At 40.2% G+C, this 17,240-nt stretch overlaps 6 protein-coding genes across 6 annotated transcripts; 1 reads left to right on the top strand and 5 right to left on the bottom strand.

The window, feature by feature from the left end:
* Window positions 1–202: 202 nt before the first annotated feature.
* Window positions 203–2,128, bottom strand: GUT1 (glycerol kinase; the record flags this gene model as incomplete). The annotated part of the gene is made up of 1 exon (XM_018132706.1): window positions 203–2,128. The coding sequence occupies one exon, from the start codon at window positions 2,126–2,128 to the stop codon at window positions 203–205; it is 1,926 nt and encodes a 641-aa protein (XP_017988013.1).
* An 857-nt stretch (window positions 2,129–2,985) lies between these two features.
* FPS1 (Fps1p) lies at window positions 2,986–4,407 on the top strand (the record flags this gene model as incomplete). Its single annotated transcript, XM_018132705.1, has 1 exon — window positions 2,986–4,407. One exon carries the CDS (start codon window positions 2,986–2,988, stop codon window positions 4,405–4,407), a length of 1,422 nt encoding a protein of 473 aa, XP_017988014.1.
* Window positions 4,408–4,833: 426 nt separating this feature from the next.
* Window positions 4,834–5,493, bottom strand: GOS1 (Gos1p; the record flags this gene model as incomplete). The annotated part of the gene is made up of 1 exon (XM_018132704.1): window positions 4,834–5,493. The coding sequence occupies one exon, from the start codon at window positions 5,491–5,493 to the stop codon at window positions 4,834–4,836; it is 660 nt and encodes a 219-aa protein (XP_017988015.1).
* Window positions 5,494–5,599: 106 nt separating this feature from the next.
* On the bottom strand, window positions 5,600–6,094 carry AW171_hschr52953 (HEL261Cp; the record flags this gene model as incomplete). The annotated part of the gene is made up of 1 exon (XM_018132703.1): window positions 5,600–6,094. One exon carries the CDS (start codon window positions 6,092–6,094, stop codon window positions 5,600–5,602), a length of 495 nt encoding a protein of 164 aa, XP_017988016.1.
* A 267-nt stretch (window positions 6,095–6,361) lies between these two features.
* Window positions 6,362–7,141, bottom strand: SDH2 (succinate dehydrogenase iron-sulfur protein subunit SDH2; the record flags this gene model as incomplete). The annotated part of the gene is made up of 1 exon (XM_018132702.1): window positions 6,362–7,141. One exon carries the CDS (start codon window positions 7,139–7,141, stop codon window positions 6,362–6,364), a length of 780 nt encoding a protein of 259 aa, XP_017988017.1.
* Window positions 7,142–7,769: 628 nt separating this feature from the next.
* On the bottom strand, window positions 7,770–17,129 carry VPS13 (membrane morphogenesis protein VPS13; the record flags this gene model as incomplete). The annotated part of the gene is made up of 1 exon (XM_018132701.1): window positions 7,770–17,129. The coding sequence occupies one exon, from the start codon at window positions 17,127–17,129 to the stop codon at window positions 7,770–7,772; it is 9,360 nt and encodes a 3,119-aa protein (XP_017988018.1).
* Between the last annotated feature and the right edge of the window lie 111 nt (window positions 17,130–17,240).

Here is a 17,240-nt window from a genome sequence, read left to right on the forward strand (position 1 = left end):
ATTTATATAGAACAGTCCCGATGGAGAGATCGAGAAAGCGCGCTTGGGGACATTACTTTTTCTCGAAAAATTTACAACCATGTTTACGTTAAGTACGAATATTTTACATAACAGATAGGTACAGGTGTAAATGAAACACCCGTACATCCACAAACAGTCACATACTTGGTACTCTTTAAAATGTCATTGGGCAATGTATTCATTATGCACTTTGAGCATCTGCGTCTGCTAGCCATCCCATAGTTCTCTTGATTGCAGCTTCCCAGCGAGACCAGTTCTTCCTTCTTTGCTTATCTTCAGACTGACTTGTAAAGATTTTTAGCCTTGGAGAATCGGTCTCTTCTTCAGTATCTTGTCCGCCAAATAGAACAAACTTCTTAGCATCTTCGAGGTCCTTCCAGATACGGTCCTCTACATTCTCATATGCCATGTTAGCTGCAATAGCGGCTCCTAGTGCCGTACACTCAGCAGTAGGTGATCTTCTCACTTTAATACATGGACCTAGAATATCGGCCTGGATTTGCATTACTTCATCGGATTTGGACATTCCACCGTCAACTGCCAAAGTGGACAATGGTGTACGCTCGTAGGTACCTGCGTCTACAATCTCCTCTAAGAAGTCTTTATCCTTGCCAGCTTCACCAAATGCATCGGAACTCATTGCCTTCAAAATTGCTCTTGCTTGGAAACATACACCCTCAATAGCCGCCCGAGCAATATGAGATGCAGTGGTAAATTGAGTCATACCCAAAATTGTACCGCGAGCATCAGCATCCCAGTATGGAGCAAATAACCCACTAAATGCAGGAACAAAAACAACGCCACCAGAATCAGGGACTTTGCTGGCCAAAGGACCAACGTCCTCAGCTTTTGGGAAAAGGCGCAAGTTGTCTCTTAACCATTGAACCACGGCACCGGCAACTGCTACAGAACCTTCCAAAACAAAATGTGGCTTGCTTGCTTCACCCTCCAGATTAGGGAACCAGTACCCGAATGTTGTCAACGCACCGTGCTGGGAGATCAATTTTTTGACTCCGGTGTTATACAACAAGAAACAACCGGTACCGTAGGTACATTTGGCAGAACCAGCTTTGTATGCCATCTGCCCAACTAAAGAAGAGCTCTGGTCACCTAGAGATCCTTGAATAGGAATACTTTGTTTACTAAACTGTTCCAACACGTGTAATGCTGCCTCAGTTAATTTGCTCTTCGTGATTTCAGGCACAACAAAGTCACCGTAGTGTAGAGCAGAAGGCACAATTTTTGGCATGTGAACTTTAGTTTTGTCAATGCCCCAGTAATCCAATAGTTCCTGATCATAGTCGAGAGTTTCTAGGTTCATAAACCCTGTCCTAGAAGCGTTTGTAACATCGGAAATAAAGGCATTGTTATGCGTTAAATGGAAAAGCAACCAGGTGTCAACGGTACCAAACATTAAATCCGACTTCTCATATGCATCTTGTACTTCTTTCACATTATCGAGTAACCAGCGCAACTTCGAACATGAGAAGTAGGTCGAGTGGACTGGCAAACCGGTCTTTGCCCTTAAACGCTCTTGCTCATCAAGTGGTGTATTAGCCCTCTTTGCGTTCACAATATCCATGGTTCGAGTGTCGTTCCAGACAATACCATAATCAACAATAGGCAAACCAGTGGCTTTCGACCACACAATAGTGGTCTCACGCATATTGGTCACACCAATACATTTAATTTCATATTTAGGTAAATCATTTGCTTCACGATCCTCATTCAGCTTATTAATTGAAATTAAGGTTGCGGCGAAACACTGCACCACATTGGCCAAAACATTTATTGGCTTACATTCCACCCACCCAGGGCGAGGGAAACGCAAAGTAGGGTCACGCTGTCCTCCTAATTCTTCGATCTCCACGTACTCATTGGCTTCCACGGCAATACCTTCCGCGGAAAAAATCATATTCCGCTCTTCGGCACCATTTCCTCCGGATCCATTTCTTTCCTTATCTTTGGAAGCAGTCGTCGAATATTCAATCTGATACTTGGAGACTTCCTGGCCTAATTTATTGAACAAGATGGCACGCGTGGACGTGGTTCCAACATCAATCGAAGCGATCAAGGGAACGCTCTTAGTGTCACTACTCTGCGTCATTTGTAAAAAATATTATGGCTGTAAATTAGGCGTATTATAATACACCGCTAAATAACTCGTAAGTGAGAGAAATAGTAAAATGGATTTACTAAATATAATTGTAATCCTCTCGGGTCAAGCTCAATATAACTCTTTTTTATATTTAAATTTTGCTTCCTAGGTGCCCCCCGCTAACGGCTAATTTCATTTAGTTTTAGTTGTAGGGAAAAACACACCTGCGGTTTCAAGGCTTATACAAGATCATTACACATAAGCTTACGACGCTGTGCGACTCCGAGTAATTATTGCGGGGTAAACGAAGAGCCGGAGGTCCGGACTTAAATTCCGACAAACTTAATTGTCGGAGCAATTCCGGGTGACAATCGTACTAACGAATTTATAGTTTGCAGTACAATAGTTTCTTTGCAGCTCTTTTTTGGGCCGCCCCACGGTATTTTATCTGCAGGTCCATGTATGTTGATGTAAGGCACTGCCCGACTACGCTTTTTTTTGCCATTTCTCCGGATTCGTAAAAAAAGAAAAAAAAGTCACAATCTCCATTATTAAATACGATATGATTAAACCCAGAGCACCCCTCTTTTGTCGTTGCCGTTCATCGTTAGATTGTTGATCGCGGATTATTTGACCTGTCACTCAACGCATTGCCATTCACATGATGAAGTGAGGAGAAGTTAGGAAAAATGAAATTAAAGTGGAAATGAAACCTAAGAAAGGCAACGGAAAATAAATTTTAAATTGGAAATTTCTCTGTCGCTGTGTATATAAATATATAGTCACCGGAAGTATGCGGACACAACTCTTGCGAAGTTTTAATTTATCTCGCACTGAGTAATAGTACAGAATTAAACTTTCTCACGATGCAGAAAGATTTGGAAATGCAAGAGGTGGACCTGCACGCCGAAGAGCAGCGTCAAAGCTACACGGAACCCTATCCGATACGAGAAGTGTATCGTGAATCTCCTGTCGTCCATAGTCACGTGACTCCAAACCTCGGCCGGCGCCAGGGCTCCTCCTCAGGCCAGTCGTCGTATGATGATGACCACTTGCCCGATGAAGATGATATGGTGCCAGTCCCTTTGATGGTGAAGCCTAAGGAGATCTACCAGAATCCTCAGACACCAACTGTGCTTCCATCACACAATAGACCGGTGAACAAATGGATGCATTATAAGGAGACCTATTTCAAGGAATTCCTCGCAGAATTTCTAGGAACCATGGTGTTGGTATTTTTTGGTGACGCTAGTATAGTTCAAGTTAGATCAGCAGCTCAAGCTCGTGTTACAGCATTCCAAAGTTCTTTGGATGCGAACGCCAATGCCGGAATAGCTGGACTAATGAGTAGTCTCGTCACTCCCTATCCAGCCGGTGATGTATTATCTATATGTTTATGTTGGGCAGGAGCAGTTGCGTTAGGATTTTACGCAGCAGGAGGTGCTTCTATATCAGGTGGTCATATCAATCCTGCAGTGACATTGGCAAACTATATCTTCCGCGGCCTTCCAGGCAAAAAAGTTCCGATTTACATTGCTGGGCAAATGCTCGGAGGTTACGTCGGAGGGTTGCTTGTCTTCTGGTATTATGGTTCTGTTATCCAAACCACCTACCCTGACTGGTTTGAGAATGAGGCAGTTGTTGGAATGTTCTCCTGTGTACCTTTGTCATACCTTTCCTCTGGAAGGCAATTTATCAGTGAAGTGGTGATTGCTGCCATTCTCATAGGATCTCTATTCTCTATGACGGATCCTTACACCTCGGTATCCCCTGAGGTGTTCCCATTCATGTTATTTATTTTGATCTTCTGTTTAATGGCCGCTACTACGTACCAGACAGGCGCGGCATTGAATCCTGCAAGAGACATAGGTCCAAGACTAGCCATGTGGACTGTTGGATTTGACACTGATGTGCTATGGCGGTCTCATAACCATTTCTTCTGGGTGGTAATGACCGCTCCTTTTATCGGTGGAATAATTGGAGGACTAGTGTACGATACGTTCATCTTCCAGGGTCATGAGTCTCCAGTGAACCAGCCAGTCTCTAAATGGTCTGCAAAAGCGAAGAGTATTCTGATGCCATTCAGTTCGAAGCGCACGAAAGCTCCTTCTAGAGGTGCTACGGGCACAATTTCTTCCACATCTGAGAAGGAATTACAAATGAGCGACTCAATTACCAAGAGCGGAGTGTATTTTCAGCAGAGCGCCGTCAATCAGAGCGGAGAACACGAGGTTGCTCAGGGAAACACGGCCACAAATTCAGGAAATAAAAAGCTTGATAAGCTGTGACAGCTTGCATTTTGCTCCACCATCATTTTAAATTAACGTATATTATTAGATAATGACAAAAATTTTGTTGTAGTTTACTGTTAAAATAATGTTCCATTTTGTATATTTAAACTCTATACCATTTTATACTATATTAAAATTCTACTATATCAGATTTAAACCAGTATTAGGATAAGGATCATTATTTATATATTCAAGGTATACGATAATCATCTGCAGAACAGTAAGGCGGGAAAAATCCAGTTGGCCAGTCCCTTTGGCCTTAAGGGTATCTCCAAATGTCAATTAATAGATATTTGATTTCGCTTACGGGCGATTTATGCGATTTGAATGAGTTTGCGTAGTAAAAATGGCGCTGTCATATTCTATCTAACATTTTGGTAGCAGTGAAATATTACCCTATTTGAATATTTATATCATGGTTTTTCACCACGTAAAGAAGAGGAAAAGGATGCAAAGTGTAATCAAACTAGACAGGATCAGTGCGTTCTTTCTTCTTCTTGTGTTAATTTTGGAAAGAACATGATTTATACCAGGAATCCGCTGTAGACTGTGAAATAAGCGGTCGCTTGATCTCTGTAAGCTCAACCTTTGAGATGCAATACTGTCCCTTGTCTCAAAGGCTTGTGAAATAAGCCTATCAACAACGTTGTGCGACTCTTCAATGTTACGCCTTTCATTATTTATGTATTCGTCTTCGTCTGTAACAGTATTAACCGCATTGTCATTTTCCTCAAGGGTCTGTTTTACGCTGAATAGTAGATTCAGCCTGCTGCGCTCTTGTTGGATAGCAGATCGAATGCCTCGAAACGTGTTTCCATGCTGTTGTAAGATTTCCCTATGACGCTGTAATTGTGATAATTTAGAGGAGCTAACATTAGCATTACTATCACATATGTTCTGTAATTGTTCTAGTACCTCCTGCCTTTCAGCAAGTAGCTTCTCGATACTTTCAGCAAGTGAGGTTTCCTTGGTGTCGGCTTGACTACTTGTAGTTTGTCCGTATGATGAATAACGTGACAACAACGTGTCAGTTTGCGTTTCCAAAGATATGGCTTTACCCCTAACAGTAACAAAAGAACCCATTATCGACGACTATAGTAAGTTAGAATCCCAGCTTATTTAGACTATGATATTTTAAAGTTAAAAAGGTTGTTCTTTATGAGTAGGGTTACCCATAACGATTTTTTCCTTAAGGTGAAGAGAAATTAGAATTATTCGTAAATACGCAGCCAATTTGATCATCAAAGAGTGTACCGTAGTAAGAGAACCATCTTGATAGATAATTAGCATTGTAAGAACCAATATTAGCTTCAGTGTCGCAAACGTTGACTGAATACCAAGTTTCGTGTTCCGATATTGACTCCAATGTGATGGAAAATTGGTTATTGTCGTTATTAATTGGAAGACTCGACAGACTAGGATATGTTACATGCCAGTATTCAACATCCGTAGTACTTACATCTAGTTCCCAGCATTGGAATTGAAACTGTGGCTCTTTATAGATTCTATTGTAGGTTATGCGTATAGTAAGCTTCGTCGAAGGAATACGATCTCCACGCTTCGCGATCAACTCTATATAGTGCAAGGTATCATTCCAGTGGAAATGTTCGCAGAGAGACCATTGAGATAGCAATGGCAACAGAACACTCTGGCACTGATGATCAAACTCGTCTATTGATATCATATTCACTGCGTTAATTTTTAAATAGCCCCCGCTGATGCAGCATGGAGGCCCGTAATCGTTATAGTGATGGGATATGTTTAAAATAAATATAGTGGCGTATAATAAATAAATAATAAATATGGAGTTTGGTAAGAATTACACTGAAAAATAACGAAATAAATATGATGATAAACTTCACTCAGGCAGAGCATGAAGCTTAGTGTTTTTCATTGTTCTTTTTTCATTGTTACTACGTGGATCTTTCTTAGCCGTATGCGAAGTAGAGCATCAAGAAAAGGCCAAAGACTTCTTAATCTCTGCAATTGCACGACCAGGGTTTAACCCTTTAGGACACGTTCTGGTACAGTTCATGATGGTGTGACAACGGTATATAGACATGGAGTTCTGTAACATTTCTTTTCTTGCTTCTGTAGCCTGATCTCTGGAATCAATCATCCACCTGTAGGCTTGCATCAACACTGCAGGCCCTAGATATTGTTCGTTGTTCCACCAGTATGATGGACACGAGGTGGAACAACAAGCACAAAGAATACATTCATACAAACCATCTAGTTTCTGACGGTTCTGAATGCTCTGCAAGTTCTCCTTGCCATCTTTAGGTTTGCTAGCTTGCAAAAATGGCTTGATGGACTTATACTGCTTGTAAAAGTTGGTTAAATCTGGAACCAAATCCTTGACCACATACATATGAGGCAAAGGATAAATTTTCATTTGTTTATTTTCATTTTGGTCAATTTTACACAAACATGCCAAAGTATTACGACCACCAATATTCATAGCACAGGAACCGCAAATACCTTCTCTACAGGATCTTCTGAAAGTTAGAGTTGGATCCTGCTCATTCTTAATCTTAATTAATGCATCTAAAACCATTGGCCCACATTTGTTCAAATCAACTTGATAAGATTTCAAATATGGCTTCTCAGAAGGAGTATCAGGGTTCCATCTGTAGATTTTGAAGGTTTTTAAACGCTGCACCTCAGTAGGTTTAGCGGCAGATGCTAGTGATCTTGTAGTAATACGTGGTAAGCCTAATTTTAAAAGCATTTTTTATTTTTCAATATTATTAAATTCAGAAAATAATAATATTCGGTATTATCAACAGTGCACAAAAAACTCTATTTTCCTGCCTGCGGAATAGCACTTATAGGGGCTAGGTTATGGTAAAAACTTGCTGTTGCAATAGCTGAAAAGTAAGTTGATAGCCCTTATTAAAATTAGCATGCATAATATATATCCAAAAAATAGAAAATAAAAAATTTATAGCTTTGTCGTACATATATTCTCGCGGCCTTATATTGTAACATCGATTACTATTATACGCGTCGGCGCCGAGCGGTGGTGATGACGACGGAGCATACCGGAACGGGCCCAGCCCGAGTTGGGCCGGGCGCCGGCAGTGAGGTGTGTGGGCGTGCTTATTTGAATTGAGAGGTGTGGGTGGAGAGCAGGGCTGTGGGCGGCTATGGGCCTTAGGTTATTGGTTGGGTTGGCTGTGGCGGGGGCAGCTTGCGGAGGTGTGCGGTTATGGCCTGTTAATCATTGGACAGGGCGGTAAAGAGCGGGGAGTGGGGTGGTGGAAATGTGTGGTTTGGATGTCCTACGGACCAGCGGTTAAGAATGGTGGTAAAGGGACAGATACGTGGGCGGTTAATATGGACACGTACATATGGTACTATAGCTCGTTGTCGTAGCGCTGATTGAACTCGGTTACAGCGACTGCGACTATGTTATATAGATATCGTCTCTCTTCGGCGTCTGTACATGCGAAGAAGAGTTGATTGTTCATAGGGTTGCGGAGGACAACGTGTAGCCCGTTCTTCGAGAGTCTGATCCCGGCGACATCCGTAAAATTAGCCTGGTGAATCACTTCACGGGTGGATAGACTGATTCGAATGATTCTCGATAGAGACACGAGTACAACATTGCCTTCGCGGCGGAGCACGAGGTGGCCCACATACTGATCGTAGAGGAACTGGCCTCCATTAGCAGTTTTGAGCCAGAACTGGCCCTGTGCTTCGCGCTGGTTGTATGGTTTGATGACTTTTTCAAGTCCGATGTGCCTTGGAAGCCGGACGCGGTCTATATTGCCACCATCCATCATGGTTGTGGTATTTCTAATGCCCTCGCTGACGTTGCTGGCGAGATCTAGTACACCAATAGCAGTTTTTGTTGGGAGACCAATAATGCCCTTACCCAGTCCTTTGAGGAAGCCAGTCGGGCCTTCCTTGCTGGCGCCCTTATAGGGATCCAGGGCAATGCCACTTATCCCGCTTCCGATTGTGTTCATGAAAGAGGACGCGCTAGCTGCGAAACCAACGGCTCCTCTTTGTTGCTGCTGCAAACGACGGCGGTCCTGGAAAGCTGTATCTCTGGTGGCAACAGAGAGACCCTTAGCCATAGAACCTGTAAGCCTTGAAAAACTGTCAGAAAGACCGAAAACGGATTTCTTCATGAAACTGAGCCCTCCCTTCGCCAAACTGATGCCTAGTTCCTGAGGACGGTCGTTCATTATGTAACCTTGGTAAGGTTCATAGAACAAATCCTTCACACCGGAACTAATTGTATTGAAAAGACCAACAGGATTTCCTAGGAAGTCTGCAGAACCTAATATTTTGTGCAATTGGTAGAAGAACTGCTGTCCATAGTGGGCCTGGATAACTTCTAACAAAGCGGGCATAGAAACTCGGACGTTCTCCATCATTAGCGAGCTGAGCTTTATTGGTGCATTGTTAACATTACCCAACGCCATGGTTAACACATTTAGGAAAAACATGACGGCGCTTGTACCGTGCGCTTTCTTCCCTTCCTCATCAGCGTTTAGTCGCTCTGTTCTGACAAATGATAGATGCAACAAGGTTGGCTGGATATGTAGCATTTCAAAATAAACATCCAATTCACTATGGGTTTTTCTAGGCTCGGATAGCTCGCAAATATCAGGGCATAAGATATCTGGAATAGTTTTTTGCCAAGAGGCGCCTGGGATTTTGAAGAAGTCAATTAGCGCAAACAAGAAATCTTCATCCAATTGCAGGGTCATCTCTTGCAATAACACAGTAGCAAACTTAAAGTTGAGAGAGCTATGCGTACTATCCTTCACTTTTGAGATTGAGCCTGAAAGCGCAGGATGCACGTTGATCTCCTTCGTAGTATTTGGTATCCTTGTTGGGTATAATATGTTTTGGTAGATACCACCGAACAATTGATTGTCGATCTGAATCCACTTTAGTTTCCATGTCAATGTCTGGTATATTTCTGAATTATTGTATCGCACTTCTAAGCCTTTCATACTAACATATAACAACTCCTGTAACCTTGAAGAGTTGACCAATGAGATACCGACACCTTGGAAAGCCACTGAAACTCTCATCTTAATTTCATTATCGTTATCGTTAACTTCGAATCCTTCATTTGTATTACTTCCTGATAATGAGCTCGAATTAGACTGATGGTTTCGTAGCTTGTACAAACTTAGCTCTTCCTTGTAGTTGGTTATCACCAATGCCTGTATCCCGTTGTCCATTACAATATTAAAATCGACAATAACCGGAGGTGATGTTTTATTTGCTCCCGGTAACCTCATTGGCTTCAAGTTACCTATTTCATTCAAGTCTATCTCTCTTCTTCTGTTTCTGGCATGTATAATCAATTTCTTCTGTCTAGCACTTGGATAGTCCCAAGCATAGGGCATTACGCTCTTTGGAGGTACCTTGTAATAAATTGGAGTATATCCACGGCTATCGTAGTCACGGTTATAGCCCAAATCGTCATCATCATCCTCAACTATTTTAGGATCACGTTGCCAGAAAATAAACTCATGATCACTGAAATTTCTAACTGAAAATGGCCATTTATCGTTGGCATCATTCACCTCTATAAATAGTGTTGCATTGTCCAAATATATGTCAATGCGTAGTAACATATGCCCAGTGCTTTGACGCAAAACCTTAAGATATGTAGTTCCAATATCTTTAATCATGAATGGTTGTGCCCAAATGGAATCAGAGCCAAGGAACTTGATTCTTAATTGCTTGTTCACTGTGTTCTTAAGTTTATATAGCGGCATGGAACAGCCTGGAGCCAAACTGGAAACACCTTCCGAATACTCACTCTCTGTGATTAAAATATCGAAATCAAGCTTGTTACGCATAACGTATCTTGGTTGGATTTCAACGACCTTCGTCAAGCCATACTTTCCAAAACCCTCTGTAACATAAATTCCGATGTTACATTCCTTGTCTTTATTTGGGATATCCATAGTAACATCAACAGTTTGACCAATTGCCTCAAATGAGGTAGGAATACTAGGAGCACTACCTTTGAATCTTATTCGTGCCCTATTTTTATTGCTATCACTTTTATCAAAAGAAAAAAGCTTTGGTCTACTAAAGCGCTTACCGTCTTTAATAAAAGTAGGTGATTGCAAAATACCGCATTGACGGTCACCTTCTATGTAGAGATCTCTTTCTGTTTTATTTACTATCACATAAGGGGAGTAAACGCTTATTAATTTGGCACGCATTCCCTCTATCTGATGATAGTATAATCTCAAGTTAACCTTTTGGCCAGTTTCATGTTTTAATTGTATCCTTGTCTCTGGAGTCATTTCAGAGTTTCTCGGAGAGTTGATAATAATCTCGTTCGACCACTTAAATCCTTCATCTTCAGGCTGAACACAGAATAAAAGGAAGTCTTCAAGTGAAATGTCGTGAATTGGAACTTTCTCTCCCTTTTTCAGAAGCTTGCAATTCTTAGTACGAGTACTCCTACTGAACAGCAAGAAATTCATATCGAATGGAAGTAAATTTTCAATGATCAAAGGAGATGAGATAACAATTGTCATGTGAGGGTAGACTTTTGTTAGCGGTTCATGGTCGTCGCATCTAGCTTCTGCCTCTAAATGAAATTTCGATTCCGATTCAAAAGACTCACAGTACAAGGCTCTAGGTCCTTTCTTCAACAATCCATCCCAAAAAATGAAAGAGCTAGACCATCTATAAGGCGTACCATTAACTGGTCTAACCAAAATTCTCGAAGTATAGATAAAGTCTACTGGGACAGAACGCTTTTCTCCAGGATCAATGATACAGACATTTTTATTGTCAGGACCAATTTTAAGTTGAAGGGTCGTATATGTCGCATTCTCAATCAGTAGTGAAGATCTGATGGTGATCAATTTAACATTGTTCTCACACAACTTTAAATCTGTCACCAAACGAGAATGTACTGAATTCACAGCTGGATACAACTTATGCAGTTTTTCCCCTTCTTCCGTGGCATCCACTTCAATAATCGTGTTATAAGTTGAGTTAGAGATCTCAACAAACAAGATGTTTTTACTATTATCTGTGTCCAGACTTTCTCTCACAGCTCTCCAATCCTCAAATTCCCATGGTATAGTTGTTCCATTTGGTAACGTCGTTAACTGTCGCCTATTATCCGGCATGCTGTCATCACGTATCCAAATGTTAAGTTCTAGACCTGTATCGTTAAAAACTTTGTATGGTTTCTCAGCACCACGGGAGCTGAAGTTATAGTCGGTGGAAGTAAATAACGAATCTGAAATATTTGAAAGCAATGCAATAGTTCTAGTTGATAGGGTGATCTCAGCGACTTTATTGGACACAATTTCAAATAAGAACGAAGCATCGTTGTCTCCCCCTTTGGTTGCATGGAATGTTATAGGAAATGCTTCAATCAAGTATTCCCAGCTAGATCTTGAATAATTAAAGACGTTGATATAAGTTTCAATAGTTGCAACAGCCTCAATATTTGAAGACCAGTCTTTGGCATCAATTGTAAATGGCTTAATGTTAAAATCAAGGATAGGAAGTTCATGCACGTCACCAATTAAAACTAACCTCATCCCAGCGAAACTGATATCCATATTTTCTGCTTTCAGCACAACTTCCGGGGCTGGTTGATAATGATTACTATGTTTTGAAGCATCACTAACAGATGAAACAATACTTGGCGCATATCGTTTTATCTTCTCCTTAAAATCTTTCGAAAACCTACCATACCTCGTAGCAAGAGTAGCTTGTTCCTCTTTTGAGTCTTTCCTGAGCAAGCCATTGTCTTTGGCAAGAGCCATGGCTTTATTAAAGATAGAAATTGCTAGCCTGATATCTGTCAAAGATAATCTCATCACAATGTTACCAATAGAACCCTGTATTTCAGTCAGCAATTTATTCTTCGCGGAACCGCGACCGTCTATAAATAATGTAGAAGAACAATCGTCCAATAGTCTAATCTTATCTTCATTTGAGGAGCCCATTTTGCATAAAAACATCCCCATATTATTGATGAACAATGAAGAGAGGTTTTGATATGAAAGCAGTAACTGCCCCACAGCAAAAACCACAGCCTCAGAGTCCACCTTAGATGGGTCTGCCAATAAAATGACTTGCGAGTTAATGACATTTATCGAATATTGAATCAATGACACAGTATCACATTCCAGCTTTGTGCTGTTCATAGCAGCTTCATCCACTAAAAATTTCCTATCGGCGTTCCCAGGTAACCTGGATGGTCCTTTTACATTAAAAGCACTGTCAAAGAAAGCCTTTAATGCAAAAAGGTAATCCATCGCTAAAATCACTTTTGGACTGTCAACTGTTACCGCAATATCAATTGTTTCTTTAGAGTCAACAGTGTTCTTTGTTAGAGAAGCCATAAACTGATAACTATCCCCATCGATTTTAGGAATTAACATAGTATGCTTGTTATCTTTTGAGGTTCTGATATCTTCTACAGTAAATGCAGCGATATGAACTTCTGCCTTTAAAGTACCATCATAAGTAAGAGACATCCTTAATCCAAAATCATGTAATCTGATATCAGTAATCGCTAGTCCATTTACCTCTGTTGTGTTATTGGTTTGATTAAACAGCGTGAGAGAGACACTAGGTGCATCAAATGCAACATCACAAAGTATTCCCTTAGGGTCAGGTACTTCAGCAACCTTACTGTCTTTAAAAACGTCGTAAGATGCCTTATACTGCGCATCTGGACCAATAACAGAGCTAGCGTTAATAGCAGCAAACTCCATATCATCGGTCTCCTTGATTTCATCAATAGTTAATGATTCCGCTAATGTAGTTGATAAAAGGAACATAAATTGCAATTGCAACTCAGTAATCTTTGAGGAAAAAGGCTCAAAGTATCCTCTAACCTTAAAGACAGGATCACTGCCCTTTGCATTCGGATCATTGTCAATATCAAAATGAAGATCTAAATCATCCATCATATAGAGTTTCTGAATTTCATTGTTCTCTAGGTTAAATAAAGAAGTGAACTTGCCCCTCCTTATACCTGTTTTTATCCTATTAAGAAGCCCATTCCCACCATTGATAAAAGTGTTTTCAATAAACAACTCGCCTAAAAAGAAGGTTACGTCGTCGTACTTGCCAGTACTAGGATCAATGAACTTGGGGAACCTGATCACAGGAGCATAAACAAGAACGTTTAATTTCATGTTATTGACAACATCAAGGTTTCCAGCCTGGTCATACGCAGCTAGTCTTGCTCTATCAAACAAACCCTTCATTTTCTGGAATTTGGCAAAATAGTTAATTATCTTGTGAAGGGATTGTTCAACGACATTAACAGTCATTGATCCCGTCTTGTAATCAAGCCGGGAAGTATAATCATGAGGGTTATTTGTAGGATCAAATGTCTCATACACTAACTCAACGACCTCGTTACCGTTCATAGATATCAACTGCCTGAATATAGAATCTTCGGGCAAATCCTCACTAATCTTGTCTGTCAACTGTAACCCACCAAGTTTTGCGCTCGCTTTCATAGATTCCGGTAATATGAATAATAGTAACTCTGCGGCGGATAATTCCAAACTAACCAATTGGATTGAATCGTCATTGAGAACAACCGTAATACCATCCATAGAAAGCTTCATATTTATTTTTCCCGGTGCATCTACCGTATCAGGTTCATTATGCCTTAAGACATCTTCCGGCAGAACTGCGGTAGGATCAGTAAATGTGTTTAACGCATAATTTATCAACGTCAAAATTGATTTCGGTGATAGAACAAACTTTAAACCTGCCATCGTTAGATCGATGTCGTGATCAAAGACTTCTATTAAGGTATCTGCATATCTTACTATTCTTTGGGTTTTATGATAGCTCATTTGGAATAAATCTTTGGTTTCATCACTCGAAACATTATAGGATGTGATCAGCTTTTTAAACTCTGGCATGTTGTAGTATTCAATGAAATCCTCAAGGTCCAAAGATTTCAAATGCAAATCTAGATGCATCTCCTTTGCCATAGTCTTCATCTCCAATAACAAATCTTTACCGTATAATTGTACTAGCTTTTGTGATTTCATAGTTGCACCATCAACACACTTTAATAAGGTCAACTGAGCAGAATCCACCTTTAAATCCAGTTCAAATACGGATTGATTTAATTCTGCAGGATTCATTTGTTCCAACATTCTTTCAGTTTGACGCAACATTGCAACTTCCTTGTCTCTATCAGATAGCCTTTGCTGCCTAAACTCATCTAAAAATACGAATTGTTCGTAATCTTCTGGTGTCTCTTCACCGACTTCTTCCACATCACTCAATGTTGGAATACATTTATCTGCTAATTGCATCAATATCTTATACTGAAAGTCATTTAAGTACAAATTCAAGTTTGGAAGCTTACCAGAAGTCTTCATTCGGGGGAGATTTAGTGCTTTTGGGAAAATGGACACGTCAAAAATAAACTCAAGCTCCATTCTATCTAGAATACAGAATTGGTTATCCCTGCGCCTTATGCTTAAACTTGAAATTGTAGATTTGATATCTGGCCCAATTAAGAATTGAGTATCCTTCAAATATAAGTGAAACCGATCGAACATTAATCGCTTCAATTGTTCTGAGGGTTGTTTGTTATATTCTTGGACACTTAAATTTGTTATTTCTCGTATCCTTTCCTTTGGGACTAGATCGCTTTCAATATGCATTTCACCCGCATCTAGCACAGCACAAGGTGAAGACCATTCTTGGGGATTTAGTGGCACGATAAAGGTAGGAGATGATGCATCAAAAACCAGATTCAAAGTCTTGTGCTCTTCTAACAATGCTTGGAGTCCTAGTCTAGTTTGGGTAGTCCATCCTTCAACAGTAGATTCTGCCGCGTTCATAATAGCAGTTATAATATCCCAATGCTTTTTTGGAGGATTGAAAAACTTTAACAACTCATTCAAGTAATTAGTATGATAAAATACTAGCATGGAGCCTAATTTAATATTCAAGTAGGTATCAGCGGACTCATCTAACGGATTATTTTCAAAAAACACCTGGAAAAATGGTTCCGTGGCAGAAGAGACTCTGGACCCTATGCGATCTTTTTGGTAGTCACTAACACTTAAAATATGTCTGTATAATGTGTTTGGTGAACCGTCCTCTATGCGCATTTCACGTAATTCAAACTTCGCTACAAAAGAGTCCGGTCTCTGTAAGAACTCAGCTGCACATTGCCCAAATATCACTTCACATAGGTTATACTGTTTTGACCTGTGTTTTACAACCAATGCTCCCTTATTCAATAAACTTGTAATCCTCATTTTCACTCTATCCCTGGGGAGGTCTATGGCATCCAGCACCCTTTGGTTTTCATCAAAATCGATGGCATCATACAATTCCTTCTTTTGCTCTTCAGTAATGGAAAGGTCATCATCACTACTATTTGTGTTAGAAGAAGATCCCCACCATGAGGAAAACCAACCGCCGCATTGAGCAGTCTTTTGAGTAGGTTCAGGAGATGACTCTTCCTTCATTTTATCCTTCGCAAACTCACGCCTAGCGAGAGCTCTAAAAAATTTAATATCGTCATAATCTAGTTCCTTGTGAAGTTTTAGCAATGCCTCCTCATCCTTTGCTTCCAATTGTGGATTTTCGACATTGCCCAATCTTACCTTTTTCTTCCATAATTCAACATACTCGTTCCTTTTCAACCTACGCTCCCTGATGTACTCCCAACTTGATCTGTAGTTCCGCTGATGGGTTTCTGACAACACACATTCAGCGATATATTTAAAGTAACCTTTTGGGTTTTCCATCGGACTAAATGAGGGTCGGGATTGTTTGTATTTTAACGTTTTTTGATACCAATGGAATCTACATATGGTATGCAAAAGTTCCTGGTATTGACAGTCATCTAGCTCTACTCCAAACTCATCAAAGAATAATTGCGCAACAATATGTGCCTGTTCCTCTGTAGACCCTTGTTTATTAAGTGTAAGTTTTCCTGTACCAGACACTGGTCGCAAAATAAACTGATGCTCAGGAATCTCATTGCTGCTAGCAATGGCTTCTTTTAACTTGGCTATGACAACATTCTGATCATCATCTAAGATAGACTTACAGTTGGTGTTCCAGTAAACACAGATCGAATCCAAGTTCATCAATTTGTGTGTAATAATTTGGGTAATCGAGATAAAACTAGGTTTCCAATTGGAATCAGTAGAAATCGCAGACAATTCGCTTAAAGTAGCTCCTAATGTATATGGTTTCTCACTGAAAATACATTTAGTGTCTTCATACCTCACATGGATATTTAAAATCTTGACTTGTAGGTTATCAACAATCTTTGTCAATAGTGACTGTGTAAATGATAGATTCTTTGATGATCCCCCACTTGCAACATACCTGGATTGAGTAATTGCCTCAAGCCTAGCTAATCTCTGAAGTTTCGACCTTAATTCTCTTTCTGCTTGCTCTGCTGGATCTATATTCACAACATCCCTTGGAGAACATATCATGTATACGTTTTCGATTACAATCTTAACAGGCTCATTCTTCAAGTTAGACCAAGGAACTGATAAAGTCAATACACCCAAAAACCCAAATAGAACGTCAATAGGTAAATTTAGAGCATCTAAAGACTCCTTCCTTAATTTTAAGTTCCTTAACTTCACATCACCACTCCATATTCCAACGTTTAGTTGTTTTGGGTCAAAATTTTCAACATAAGAACCTAGAAATCTGTTCAATAGACCAGCTGCCAATGATTCCAACATTATTACGCTATTCTTAAACTGGAAGCGTTCTTAAAACGTGCTTAGAAGTCCTCACCGTTCTTAGAGTCAACTATATCAACCCTATCCCTTTATTTAACAAATTGCTAGCAT

This window comes from Eremothecium sinecaudum, chromosome V (assembly GCF_001548555.1).
Source record: "Eremothecium sinecaudum strain ATCC 58844 chromosome V, complete sequence".
NCBI classification, from domain to species: Eukaryota; Fungi; Ascomycota; class Saccharomycetes; order Saccharomycetales; family Saccharomycetaceae; genus Eremothecium; species Eremothecium sinecaudum.